General features: G+C 40.4%; 1 protein-coding gene across 3 annotated transcripts in view; it reads left to right on the top strand.

Moving 5' to 3' along the window:
• The first annotated feature begins 110 nt into the window (after positions 1-110).
• The window catches only part of MLH1 (mutL homolog 1), a 48656-nt gene continuing 35607 nt past the window's right edge, over positions 111-13159 (top strand). For 2 of the 3 annotated variants that reach the window (XM_059162138.1, XM_059162139.1), the window contains exons 1-7: positions 111-260; positions 2301-2391; positions 4609-4707; positions 7611-7684; positions 8657-8729; positions 10073-10164; positions 11398-11440. In XM_059162138.1, the coding sequence (XP_059018121.1) occupies positions 145-260; positions 2301-2391; positions 4609-4707; positions 7611-7684; positions 8657-8729; positions 10073-10164; positions 11398-11440 (588 nt within the window). In that variant the 5' untranslated portion in view covers positions 111-144. Of the gene's footprint in view, positions 261-2300; positions 2392-4608; positions 4708-7610; positions 7685-8656; positions 8730-10072; positions 10165-11397; positions 11441-11548; positions 11682-13159 lie in introns of those variants that run through there. The other variant, XM_059162140.1, reaches the window with a different exon arrangement.

Genomic DNA, 13159 nt, shown 5'->3' with positions numbered 1-13159 from the left:
TTCCGAAGCCGCTACCGCGAGAAGGTGGGACAAGACCGCGTAAACAGAGAGGGTGGAAAGACGTGGGCACGAAGCCCCGAGGTGATTGGCTGAAGGCACTTCCGGTGAGCATCTCGACTCGACTTAGGCTCCTGTGGCGCCAAAATGTCGCTCGTAGCGGGGGTTATTCGGCGGTTGGACGAGACAGTGGTGAACCGCATCGCGGCAGGGGAAGTTATCCAGCGGCCGGCTAACGCCATCAAGGAGATGATTGAGAACTGGTAGGGAGGGAGTGGAGCAGGGCTTCCTTATCTGCCACGATTTAACAGGCCCTTCTTCAGGATGGCGCGCGGACCCCTGCCCCTGGCGGAGGCGTGTACAGCGCATGCCCACGGCGCGGAAGGCCTCGGGTTCCTTTCTGTTCCTTGCCCGAGTACTGCCTGTTTTTGAGCGCTCTCGCGAGACTTTAGTAGGGTTTTTGGAGGGAGGGGCTCCAAGTGGAGGGCTACATTGTATTGTTGAGCGGCGCCATTAGTTAAGGGACCTGCCTTTAGAATTATATGTACAGAATGTACAAAATTTTAAGTGCGTAAACATTTTCGGGGGACCGTCTCCATTCATTCTTCAGAGGATGCCGTGTTTTGCGTGTTAAGGTATCTTGCATATACCAAAAATAACCCATGCGCATTCAAGAGTACACTTTGATTTTTATTCCAGATTGTCGAGATTTTAGACAGGCCGATGGACTTCGGGTTTAACTTATGATTGCCCTATTGCCAACGTAGGGTTTTCCTCCCCTTTGCCTTTTTTTGGTGGGCGGGGATGTCAGTCACATTGAGGATACCTGATTTCATGAGGGTATCCCGTGGATGCTGAAGTTTAGAAGTGTCACACAGTGTGGAGTGTGGAGGGAAGACTTAAAAACCTGCAAAGAAAGGTGGGAGTAAACCGTAAACTTCAGAAAGACATGCTCACGATGTACCTAAGCATTACCTTCAAGTTTAAATCAATTATTGTTCATAAAATAAATTCGCGAAAAGAACAAAATGACCCAGCGAAGAGTGGTGGGTTGGTAGGGAGGCTGATTGTGAAAACATAATAAACAACCACTCAGGGTAATGGGACTGAAGGAACGGTGCAGAAAGGATCGCTGAGGGACAGGAACAGAACTAGGAGAAAAGCAGGAGCTGGGAATCTGGGAAGGGTTTCTCCTTTCCCCCCATTGTAAAGGCTGGCTTTTGTTTCTACAGTGTTAGAATTCACCAACAGAACAACTTGGGCCTGTTATGGTAATGAGCCAGACTACTGCTCAACCAAACGGAAACATGTTAGCTAAGTGGTTTATAGTAAGTTCTAAGAGCAGGGATTTTGTGAGGAGTCCAGTTATGCTCTTTTTAATATGTAAATCAAGATGTCTAATACAACTTCAAGGGCTTTGAGAAAGGTCTTTAGTATTGGGTAACTTACTGACTTATTTTTGAAGAAAGAATTTTCTGTGTGAGGGGCTGAATACTTTCCTTTTTCATGCAGCCATAGGCAGAATTTGTTTTCTTTAGCCCCTCCCTGCTTTCTGTGATGGTTGGCTACTCTTTGAAAGGACAAAAGGTTTCTTAGCTTCTCAAAGAACTTTCTGTGTTGCCTTTTTGCTTTCTTTCTTTGTTTTCCCCAGCAAAATGTATTTTCTTAAAAGGGAGTAAATAGTAGAAAAACACATAATTTTTTTTGAAACGGCATCTTATTAGGGTCACTTAGGAACCCAAGACTGAATAAAATTGAATAAATGGCAAAATTAGTTGAGAAGAGAGTAAGGAATAGGCATGTAGTAAAAGGATCCTACTTTTAACTTTACTTTCTTTCCCTGAGGAACAGAAATAAAGTGTTGAATGTCTTATTGGAAATGATGATTGCCCCCTCCTGCCTCTCTCTTTCCCCTCTCTCACACAGCATGTGAACTTGTTACAGTGTAGTCACAGAGCCCGTAGAACAGAGGAAAAACACACTAATCAGACAGTCTTGTATTTCTCTGGAATTTGTTCTTATACTTTGGCTCATATTAAAATATGTACATTAGAGGGGCGCCTGGGTGGCTCAGTGGTTTAAGCCTCTGCCTTCAGCTCAGGTCATGATCTCAGGGTCCTGGGATCGAGCCCCACATCGGGCTCTCCGCTCAGCAGGGAGCCTGCTTCCCCCTCTCTCTCTGCCTGCCTCTCTGCCTACTTGTGATCTCTCTCTATCAAATAAATAAATAAAAATCTTAAAAAAATATATGTACATTAGAATAGTTGCAGAGTAATAAAATTTTTTTCTTTTTAATTTGCCAGTTTAGATGCAAAATCCACCAGTATCCAAGTGGTTGTTAAAGAGGGAGGCCTCAAGTTAATTCAGATCCAAGACAATGGCACTGGGATCAGGGTAAGTAAAACCTCAGAGGAGCAGGCTGTTTGTGTGCTTTGTGGTATATACCTACAGGGAGTGACAGAGCCTTTCCCTGTTTGGGAAACTGAGCATTTGTGGATGGGATTTTTAACTGAAATATTCAATACCAGCGATAAATATATATGGAGTATTATTCTAAGCTGGACACTGGTTCAGGAAAATAAGGTCAAGGAGAGAGTTGCTTAAAGGTGCTTAAAAGATGAAAGTTCTGGGCAGATAGAACATGCAAAGACCATGAAATGGAAGCCCACTTGACTTCTTTAAGGACCAGCAGGGAGCCAGTGTGTCTCTAACAGAGTGAGGGAATAGAAGAATAACAGAAGATGAGTTACGTAGGACCTTATGGGCCATTCTAAAATCTTTGGCTTTTACTCTGAATAGGGTAGGATACTATTAAAGGGTTTTGAGCAAAGAAGTGACATGGTTTGGAGAGGTTTATAGGAACCTATTTGTCTAGAATATGGAAAACGGACTGTAGCAGGACAGGACAGAGGCAGTGAGAGGGCTCTTGGAGCAATCCAGGAGAGGGGTGACCATGCCTTAGACTAGTTTAGTTGCAGTAGAGAAGCAAGAAACAGTGAGATTCTGCATTGATTACAAAAACAGAGCTTTCAGAATTTGCTGATGCGTGGTGTAAGAGAAAGAAGAGTCCAGAATGATTTCAAGGTTTTGGCCTGTGCAAATGGAAGAGTTGCCGCTTAGTGATGGGAAAGCCTATGGAAGAAACACATTTGGGGGCATATCAGAAAATCATTTGGGCATGGTAACCTTGAGACGGCTCTTATTTGAGTTAGCCTGTGAGTCTGGAGGGCAGCATAGAGGTTTGGGCTGGAGATAAAAATTTAGTGTATTGCATTTTGATTGTAGTAAAAACCATGAGACTCCCATGAAAAGTTGTTGAATGTCACAGGTCACTAAGGAAATATGAATAAAAGCAACGACTTACCATTTTGACACCTATTAGGATGGCTGTTACAAAAACAGTAAAATAAAATAACAAGTGTTATAAAGGATACAGAAAAATTAGAACACTTGTGCATTTGCTGTTGGGAATTAAATTGTATAGCCAATGTGGAAAATAGTATGGTGATTCTTAAAAATATTAAACCGAATTACCATGCAGTTCAGCAGAACTTGTGAGTATATACTCCAAACAATTGAAAGCAAGGTCTTGAAGACATTTGTCCCCTCATGTTCATAGCAGCATATTTACAGTAGTCAAAAGCTGGAAGCAACCCAGGGTTCCGTAGATGAGTAGATTTTAAAATGTGACGTATACACATAATGGAATATTATTCAGCCTAAAGAGGATTGAAATTCAGACACAGGCTGCAATATGCATGAACCTTGAAGACATTACATTAAGTAAAATACCCATTCACAAAAAGACAAATACTCTACGAGCCTAGGAGGTTCCTAGAGTAGTCCCATTCATAGAAGGTAGAATGCTGGTTGCAAGGGGTTTGGGGAAGGGGTGGATGAAGAATTATAATTTAATGGGGACCGAGTTTCAGTTTGGAAGGATGAAAGAGTTTTGGAGATGGATAGTGGTGATGTTGCACACCGTGCAAATGTATTTATGGCCACAGAACTGTACATTAAAAGTGGTAAAGTTTGTTATGTACACTTCACTATAATTAAATGCCTCTATAGATTTTTAATAAAGAAGTTTTCTAATAATAATGATTTTTATAAATTCATGGAGAACTAACTCATCAAGAGAGTGAGTGTAGGGGCAACTGGGTGGCTCAGTGAGCTAAAGCTGCTGCCTTCGGCTCAGGTCATGAACTCAGGGTCCTGGGATCAAGCCCCATATCAGGCTCTCTGCTCAGCAGGGAGCCTGCTTCCTCCTCTCTCTCTCTGCCTGCCTCTCTGCCTACTTGTGATCTCTGTCTGTCAAATAAATAAATAAGAGAGTGAGTGTAGACAGTAAAGAGGTCCAAGGCTGGAGTCCTGGGTTGCTCCACTGACAGAGATGAGGCGGAACCAGCAAATGCAAAGAGATGTGACTTGTGAGAGAGAAGGGACACCGGGACAGGTGGCATTTCTGATTCCACGTGAGGAAGTTATTGCTGATTTCAAAACTCCTCTCCTGAAAGGGGTTTCTTCTTGGATTCAGTCAAGAAAAGAGAAATTTTAAAATTGGAAAAAATGAGTAATATAATTATTTACTTATTTTTTGGTATCTTATAGAAGGAAGATCTGGACATTGTGTGTGAGAGGTTCACTACAAGTAAACTGCAGTCCTTTGAGGATTTAGCTAGTATTTCTACCTATGGCTTTCGGGGTGAGGTAAGCTAAAGATCAAAAAATGTGTAAAATATCCTTCTGTGATGACATTTCTGCTATTTGTCAACTTTTGTTTCTCAACAGAGGTAAATAAGTTCTGATTCTTTTTACTTGTTAAGTATGTGCAAATCAAACAAAATTAAAATTCATTTTCCAAAACCAAGGATTATTCATAAATACTTAATATACTGAAAACTATTTTATTTACAGATACAGTCCCCCTCCCTCCTGTCCAGATGTTAGGTAGGTATTTTCTGATGGAGAATGAAACACCACCCCCAAAGTTTATTTTGTCAAATTATCAAATATGAATCTGATTAATACTTACTACGTGCAAGTGGTGGGAAAATATAGGAGGTGAGGGAGCATGGTAAATAATACAGAGATTAGGAAACGACATGATAAAAGTCTTGTTTGTTTCCTTCAACAAATAAACTGCAAGGAAGAAAAGTGGAGGAGGGAACAAAAACCTGTAGTTTATAAGAGGCATGGGGCGCCTGAATGGCTCAGTTGGTTAAGTGTCTGACTCTTGATTGCAGTTCAGGTCATGATCTTAAGTTTGTGAGATCGAGTCCCATCTTGGGCTCTGCACTGGGCATGGAGTCTGCTTAAGAGTCCTTCTCCATTCTCCTTCTGTCTCCCTCCACCCCACCCCTGTCACACTCTCTCTTGCTCTCTCTCTCTAAAGAAAAAAAAAAGAGGCTTAAAATGCATATGAACCAGCTCCAATGTATACCTCTTACTTGGATCCCGATTTGAGCAGACTGTAAAAAAATTTTTTTGAGACAGGTATTTGAACACATGGGTTACTTCATAGTATTAAGAAGAAATTGTTGGGGGACACCTCGGTAGCTCAGTTGGTTAGGCAGCTACCTTTGGCTCAGGTCATGATCCCAGAGTCCTGGGATTGAGTCCTGCATCAGGCTCCTTGCTCAGCCGGAAGCCTGCTTCTCTCCCTCTGCCTGCTACTCCCCCTGCTTGTGCGCTCTCTCTCTCTCTTTCTCTCTCTCAAATATGTCAAATAAATAAATAAAATCTTTAAAAAAAAAAAAAAGGAAATTGTTGGGATGCCTGGGTGGCTCAGTGGGTTAAGCAGCTGCCTTCAGCTCAGGTCACAATCCCCGGGTCCTAGGATCAAGCCCCACAGTGGGCTTTCTGCTGCTTCTCCCTCCACCGCTTGTGTTCTCTCTTGAGCATGCGCTTTCTCAAATAAATAAATAATTAATTAATTAGAAAAAATTTTTTATTTTTATTTTTTTTTAAAGATTTTATTTATTTATTTGACAGATAGAGATCACAAGTAGGCAGACAGGCAGGCAAAGAGAGAGGAGGAAGCAAGCTCCCCGCTGAGCAGAGAGCCCGATGCGGGGCTTGATCCCAGAACCCCGAGATCATGACCTGAGCCGAAGGCAGAGGCTTAACCCACTGAGCCACCCAGGTGCCCCAATAAATAAATAATTTTTTTTTTAATTGTGGATTTTCTTGTATAAAAAATAGTATGATGTTTTTTGGAGGAGTCCTTATCTTTTAAAATATATGTGGGAATATTTGTGAATAAAATTATGTGATGCATGGGAGGAATATTACAATATAAAAAGTGGTTAAAAACATTTTAAGACTAAAACAGGATCTTATAATTTTATGACATACGCTGTGGATATCTTTTCATTGGGAAAAAAGATATATATATATATTCCTATGTAATTTTTAGTACTTCTATCTTACCCTATCGTATGAATATACTGTGTTTATTTAAATGATTTCCTGTTGGGGCACCTGGGTGGCTCAGTGGGTTAAAGCCTCTGCCTTCGGCTCAGGTCATGATCCCAGGATCCTGGGATCGAGTCCCACATCGGGCTCTCAGCTCGGCAGGGAGCCTGGTTCCTCCTCTCTCTCTGCCTGACTCTGCCTACTTGTGATCTCTGTCAAATAAATAAATAAAATCTTTAAATAAATAAATAAAAACAAACAAATAAATAAATAAATAAATGATTTCCTATTGAACATTTATGCGTTTTGTCATTTTCTTGGTGAATATGCATATGTTCATATATAGTGTATTTTGTTCAATTACTGTCTCAGGGTCAATTTATAGAAATAACATTCATGGGGAGCCTGGATGGCTCAGTCGGTAAAGTATCTGAGACTCTTCATTTTGGCTTAGGCCACGATCTTGGGGCTCTGGAATTGAGTATGTACTGTATATATTTAATGTCCTTCTTATACAGGTCTCAAAATCATTTTACATTTCTAATTATGAACATTAGGTTGGTCACATAAACTAGGGAAATCCAGCTAGGACCTGGTAATCTTTGAGCCTAGGCCATGTTCCTTATTAATGAACTGAACCTGCCATAGGCAGAGTTCACTATCTTCCGAGATGCATGTGTGCAACATTATGTATTTGAGAAAGTGTGCACACATGTACACATAGGAGCAGAGGAGGAGCAGAGGGAGAGAGATAATCTCGAGCATCTCTTGATCATCAATTGATAATCCCTGCTGAACTCGGAGCCCAATATGAGGTTCACAACCCTTGAGATCATGATCTGAGCCAATTATCAAGAGTGGGACACTTAACTGACTGAGCCACCCAGATACCCCAACTATACTGGATTTAAAATAAATTTTAAAAAATAACTCTGTTGTGTTTCCGTTTGGACTTTTTTTCATATTTATTTTCCCCTTGTTCTGATAATATGCTACAAATTCATTTTTTTTTTTACAAATTCAATTTGATATCCTTTTTTTTTTAAGATGTCATGAAAGTGAGTGAGCGAAATGCCTATTGTTGCCATTTGCTAATACAAAATGGAAGGGGTAATTTAGATCACCTTTCTCTTTAATGAGGTGACAGTGGGTGACAGCAATGTTTATCTTTCATTCCATTTTGTTTTCTTCCTTAGGCTTTGGCCAGCATCAGCCATGTGGCTCATGTTACTATTACGACCAAAACAGCTGATGCAAAGTGCGCGTACAGGTATGGCACAGTCTGCTTTTACTCGTATTCATTCTGAAGCATGCTTTATGCCTGGATCTCAAGTGACCCTATCTAAACACCAATGTCATCTTTTTTGACCAACTTCTTGGTTAAGTTTTCTTCCCTCTCTACGGACTAGTTGATAATCCACAGGGATGATTATTGGGTAATAATCTTACTCATGGATTCTTAACACATCTTAAGATGTGACATGTAAGTCCTTGCAAGCTCTATTACACAGATGTATTCTAAGTAGGTGGTAGATGCAGGTAATATTCTGGCCCTGTGCCCTTTAGTAGGATGTTACTTTGTCTGATGACAGGGCTGTGGCTGGATGCTGGAGGCTCAAGTTTCCTTAGCTGGCTCTAGAGCCCCTGGCTCCCTGCCTCACATGCTTATCTAAGCTGGCTTGCCCTTCCACTGGGGGCAGGCAGGGGGCAATGCTGTGCCAGCTTTCTCTTGTGCTGCCACAATATTCAGAGGCTCCCTAGAGCCTTGTCATCTTTTTTGTGGTGCTTTCACTCCCCTCCTCGGCCCCCAGCTGAAACTTTGCTTCTCTAGATCACTTAGCACAACGTCCTGCACTTTAGGAAAAAGTGTGTCCCCTAGATTGAGAGCTCTCCAGGGCCTTTCTTTGTTACCAAGGCCTCTGCGGGCCTATCATTTGGTAACCCTTCCATAAATGATTACGTAATTATAAGAAAACATTTGTTGTCATGGTAGGCAATGGCAAAACTATTGCTTTTAGCTCAAAACTCAGGAACTAAAAAGCAACATTTGCTAGAACAATAGGGATTTTTTTTTTGTATCCAATTGGAATGATAATGGAATCATAGAAAAAGAGGAAAATGGTAATTAAAACAGTAGAGAGCATGGCTGTACCTTATTGTTTGATATAATTTCTTTTTATACTCTTTGGATTGATATTCCCTGCCTCTTGGATATTAATAGTCTCTTATATTTTCTCTTAAGAGCAAATTACTCAGATGGAAAGCTAAAAGCTCCTCCTAAACCATGTGCAGGCAATCAGGGGACCCAGATCACAGTAAGTATGGCACAAGGAGTATGAATTGTTGAAAAAGAGCTTTGTAGAGGGGCGCCTGGGTGGCTCAGTGGGTTAAGCCACTGCCTTCGGCTCAGGTCATGATCTCAGAGTCCTGGGATTGAGTCCCGCATCGGGCTCTCTGCTGAGCAGAGAGCCTGCTTCCCTCTCTCTCTCTCTGCCTGCCTCTCCATCTACTTGTGATTTCTCTCTGTCAAATAAATAAATAAAATCTTTAAAAAAAAAAAAAAAGAGCTTTGTAGAAATTCTGTCATAAAGAATAAAATTGTCTCAAAAAAAATTGTCTCTGAGTTTTCAAAGTAATAATAAAATGAATCTTTGCTCTTTAGTAGAAACAAAGACATTTCTCTCTAAACAAGAGGACTGATTATGGCTTTAATGGCATGGCAGCCTGTGTGCACTCCGTCCATCTTTTTCAAAAGCTGGGAGATTCTTTCACTGGGATGGCAGAAATCAGTGCAAGGTAGTTGGCATTGAAATGACCTTTAAACTTGACTCCAGAAGACGTAAGTTAGAGTCTCAGCCTGGTCACTCAGTGGTTATGTGTCCAGAGGCAAGTTGTTTAGTTTCCCTTTATCTCACTTCTCCCATCTCTCAAATGGAATAAAGAATATCTGCCCACTTAGTGTTTGATAATATGGTTGTATCATTAATCAGAAAAAATCTATGCTGCCTTATTTCTATGGTGCCATGTTTGGTCTCCTCCCATTGTGTGATCTGACAAAGCATCCCACTGTCATGATATGCATCACACCTCTCATACCTCCATCTCCAGCTAGAACACTGAAGGCTGTAACCCTTGCCTTGATAAGATGGGATAAGACGGGCAGGAGGCAGAAGTGAACGTTAAGTGCATGTTAAGACAGATCCAGTACACAGGGTGACCAGGGTGTGATTTCCAAGAAGCCCAAATGATCTCAGACATTTTATAACAACTCTTAGTTTGGAAAATATTCTTAGATGCCATGTGATAATATAATTATTGGTAAATTTACATGCTTGCCCCCACTGAATCGCGTAATATCCTGGGTAAGACTGCTTTATTGGTCTTTGTATTCCCAGCACAGAGCAAAGAGCCTGACCTAGAGATAGCCCTCAGTACCTATTTGAGAAATCAGTGAATGAATATGGGAAGCAGGAAAAATATCCTTTATTTCCTTTGTTAAGGCTAACTTATCTCTTGTCCTCTCCCCTAATCAGTGCTTTGAACTGTACTGTTGGTAAGTATAGTTGTATTCTCTGCTAGCCAGCTTTAGGTAGACAGCTTGGGTCTTTATTTCCATGTATTTCTGTGAATTTACAAGAGAAAATCCATTTCATTTCAGGTGGAGGACCTTTTTTACAACATATCCACAAGGAGGAAAGCTTTAAAAAACGCAAGTGAAGAGTATGGGAAAATTTTGGAAGTTGTTGGCAGGTACAGTCCAAAATCTGAGAGTGGTTCTTTGCCATCTCTCACTGAAGGAATGTGTGCCAGTGCTTAATCTGAGAACAGTTGGTTGAGCTAGGTGGGGAACCGCACATTATAAGGCTAAGAGTGGCAAGAAATGTCAGCACCTGCTCCGTGGAGAGGATGAAGACCAGGCTGGCTTTGGGGATTAGATAGTAGCCCTGCTACAGTTGTTTTCATTCTTTACTGACTCTACTCAAGAGTCTGTTTCCTGGGAGAGCGCATCTGATTGGCATGGCTTGGGTCCCCCGTCATGTGCCTCTTTTCTATGGGGAAAAGCCCTGATTGGCCGTCTCCGGTAAATCAGGTGGAATTGGGAAGAGGTAGTTTCCCAAAGAAAGACTAGGACCTGTTAAAAGAAGGAGAAAGGATTCAGGGCCAGTGAAAATAACATTATGTCCACTGTTCAGTGGATCCAGCATGGGCTCTCTAAGCCTGCACATCCTGGAGTGGTAGCAGAGATCTATTAACTATTTTTCAGTATTTCTGAAAACTCCAAAATGAATAAAACATTTGCTCCTTATAAAGTGGAACAGACTTCTACATTAAGTTTCTTTGCTTTTTCTTGGAGTTGTATAAAGCAGCATCAGAATATTAATTATCTCTTGAAATAAAGGAGTTCTAGTTGGCTTTTTGGTTCTAGGTATAGTCAAGCAAATTCATAACTGTTAACTGAATGAATGCATTTTGCTAGACACAATTCTTCAGTTCATGGGGCCCATGAGGGAGGAGTAATAAATAAATAATAGTCAACTGAGAAAAGACTGGGAGATGCTGAAACAGGGCCTGGGGCTAAAAAAGAAGTGGGTAAGGAGGGGGTGTCTTGAGGGGCTCTGAAAGAGAATAGAAGAGTTCAGGAGTTGTAAAGCGTAGGTTCTTGAGATGCAAGCTGCCCCTAGTGGGTTTGTGAAAGTAAAACAGTAGGCAAGGAAGAGATTGTATTGAAATATCATTGAGTCTAGTCAGAACTAAAAAAGCAAACAACTCTGTTTTTGTTTGATTCTCCCACATTTAGCATTGGCTATCTCCATTAAGTTTGTGTTGGCTTATTTTCCTGTGGGTAAAATATGATATATGGAGATATTCCTGACTGTCTATCTTTGTTTAAATCATGTCATGTTATTTAACCAATAGGGAGTTCTGTGTTATATTGTGCTTTTGGCCACTCTGCTTACTGTTTTGTTGTCTTTTCTTTGACAGGTATTCAATACACAATTCAGGCATTAGTTTCTCAGTTAAAAAAGTAAGTGGTTGGTTTATAAGTGATGGTTTGTATTTTTAAAAAGGGTTTTTTGTTTGTTTGTTTACCATCTATTGATGATCTTTATTTGAAAGCCAGGGGTATTGAGTTACAGGTATATTTGTCGAGTTGAACAAATACTCATGGATTAACCACTTAAGCTAAAATTGTTCTTTGAATTGTAGGCTCAAAGATAAAAAAGACAGAGAGACCCTGCCTTCTAAGACCTTTACATTAGTAGCAGGTAAAAAGAGTTGGAAGGAATGAAATTTTGTTGACAACTTGCTATACTGAATCTGTTACTGTAATTTCCTTCTACCTTAGTGTATCTTTGTGTGATAAGTTTTATTCTCCTATTTTATTGATAAATAGTTTAAAATTCAGTAAAGTAAAATAACCTAAGGGCCTATATGATAAATAAGAGCCATAGCTGAGACTTGAAGCTATGTCCACGCCCTGTGCGTTTTTTATAACATGATCCCATAAATACAGAATATGGTGTGAAAACAGAGTAAAAGTGAAATAGAGGAATGACCAAAATGCTAATTATGAGAGCGCATGTTCTCTCTGGCAGCCAGAAAGCTTCACTTAGAAAGTAACATTTGAAACTAGTATCATGTGGAGAAAGATGGTGGTAGAAGTGGCAACAGGGGTAACAAAGATGGATTATTTTAATAGCTAACATTTATTAAGGGTTGAAAATGTGCGGGGCATTACTTTAAGCCCTTTTCATATGTTAACTCATTTATTCTTTATTAAAATGAAATTGGTACCATCATTATCTCCCTCTTACAAATTTGGTAAAAGAGGCAGATAATTAAATTATGTAATGTCATACAGCTGGGACAAGTAGTACTTTGTCAAGTTGAAAAGTCATTTCAGGCATATGAGGAAAGATAAGAAAGACTCAGGAGCATACTTGGAGGGTTTGGAGAATACAGATAGTTAGTAACCCAACACATTTGCTGGGGAGTTAAGTTTCAGGGTTTTCAATCCTGTGTTGAACAGTTTTGGCTTTATCTTGTGATCAGTGGAGAGTCATTGAAGATTTTTAAATAGAGGAGTGATGTGCTTATATCTGTTATGGTCAGATAACTGAGAAGAGGTATGCAGGGTTTGGAATGGGGAAGGTATGAATGTAAGTAGGCTTATTTTACCATCATAATTGGTTTAAAGAAGTTGATGAAGGTCTAAGTTAGAAACAGTAATGATTAAGAGAGGAAAAGTTTGGATATTAAGAGATAAAATAAGTAGAACTTTGAGAGGAAAGGATCGAATTGAAGGAAAAGTAAAAATTACTTTGGTTTCTAATTTAGCAGTCCACATGGGTAATAATGCCATAACCATCAGAAGGAGTAAAGCAAAAGGATGAGACTGGTAGAGAAAAGACTGATGAGTCTATTGTAAGGCAGACACACTGATTCTGATTTACTTGTAGTTCCTCCATAGCAGTATTCTTTTTTTTTATAAACATATAATATATTTTTATCCCCAGGGGTACAGGTCTGTGAATTGCCAGGTTTACACACTTCACAGCACTCACCAAAGCACATACCCTCCCCAGTGTCCATAATCCCACCCCACTTCTCCCAACCCCCCTCCTGCCAGCAACCCTCAGTTTGTTTTGTGAGATTAAGAGTCATTCATGGTTTGTCTCCCTCCCAATCCCATCTTGTTTCATTTATTCTTCTCCTACCCCCATAACCCCCCATGTTGCATCTC

The sequence above is a fragment of the Mustela lutreola genome, chromosome 2, assembly GCF_030435805.1.
Source record: "Mustela lutreola isolate mMusLut2 chromosome 2, mMusLut2.pri, whole genome shotgun sequence".
Lineage (NCBI taxonomy): Eukaryota > Metazoa > Chordata > Mammalia > Carnivora > Mustelidae > Mustela > Mustela lutreola.
This window is presented reverse-complemented; position numbering and strand designations above follow the sequence as displayed.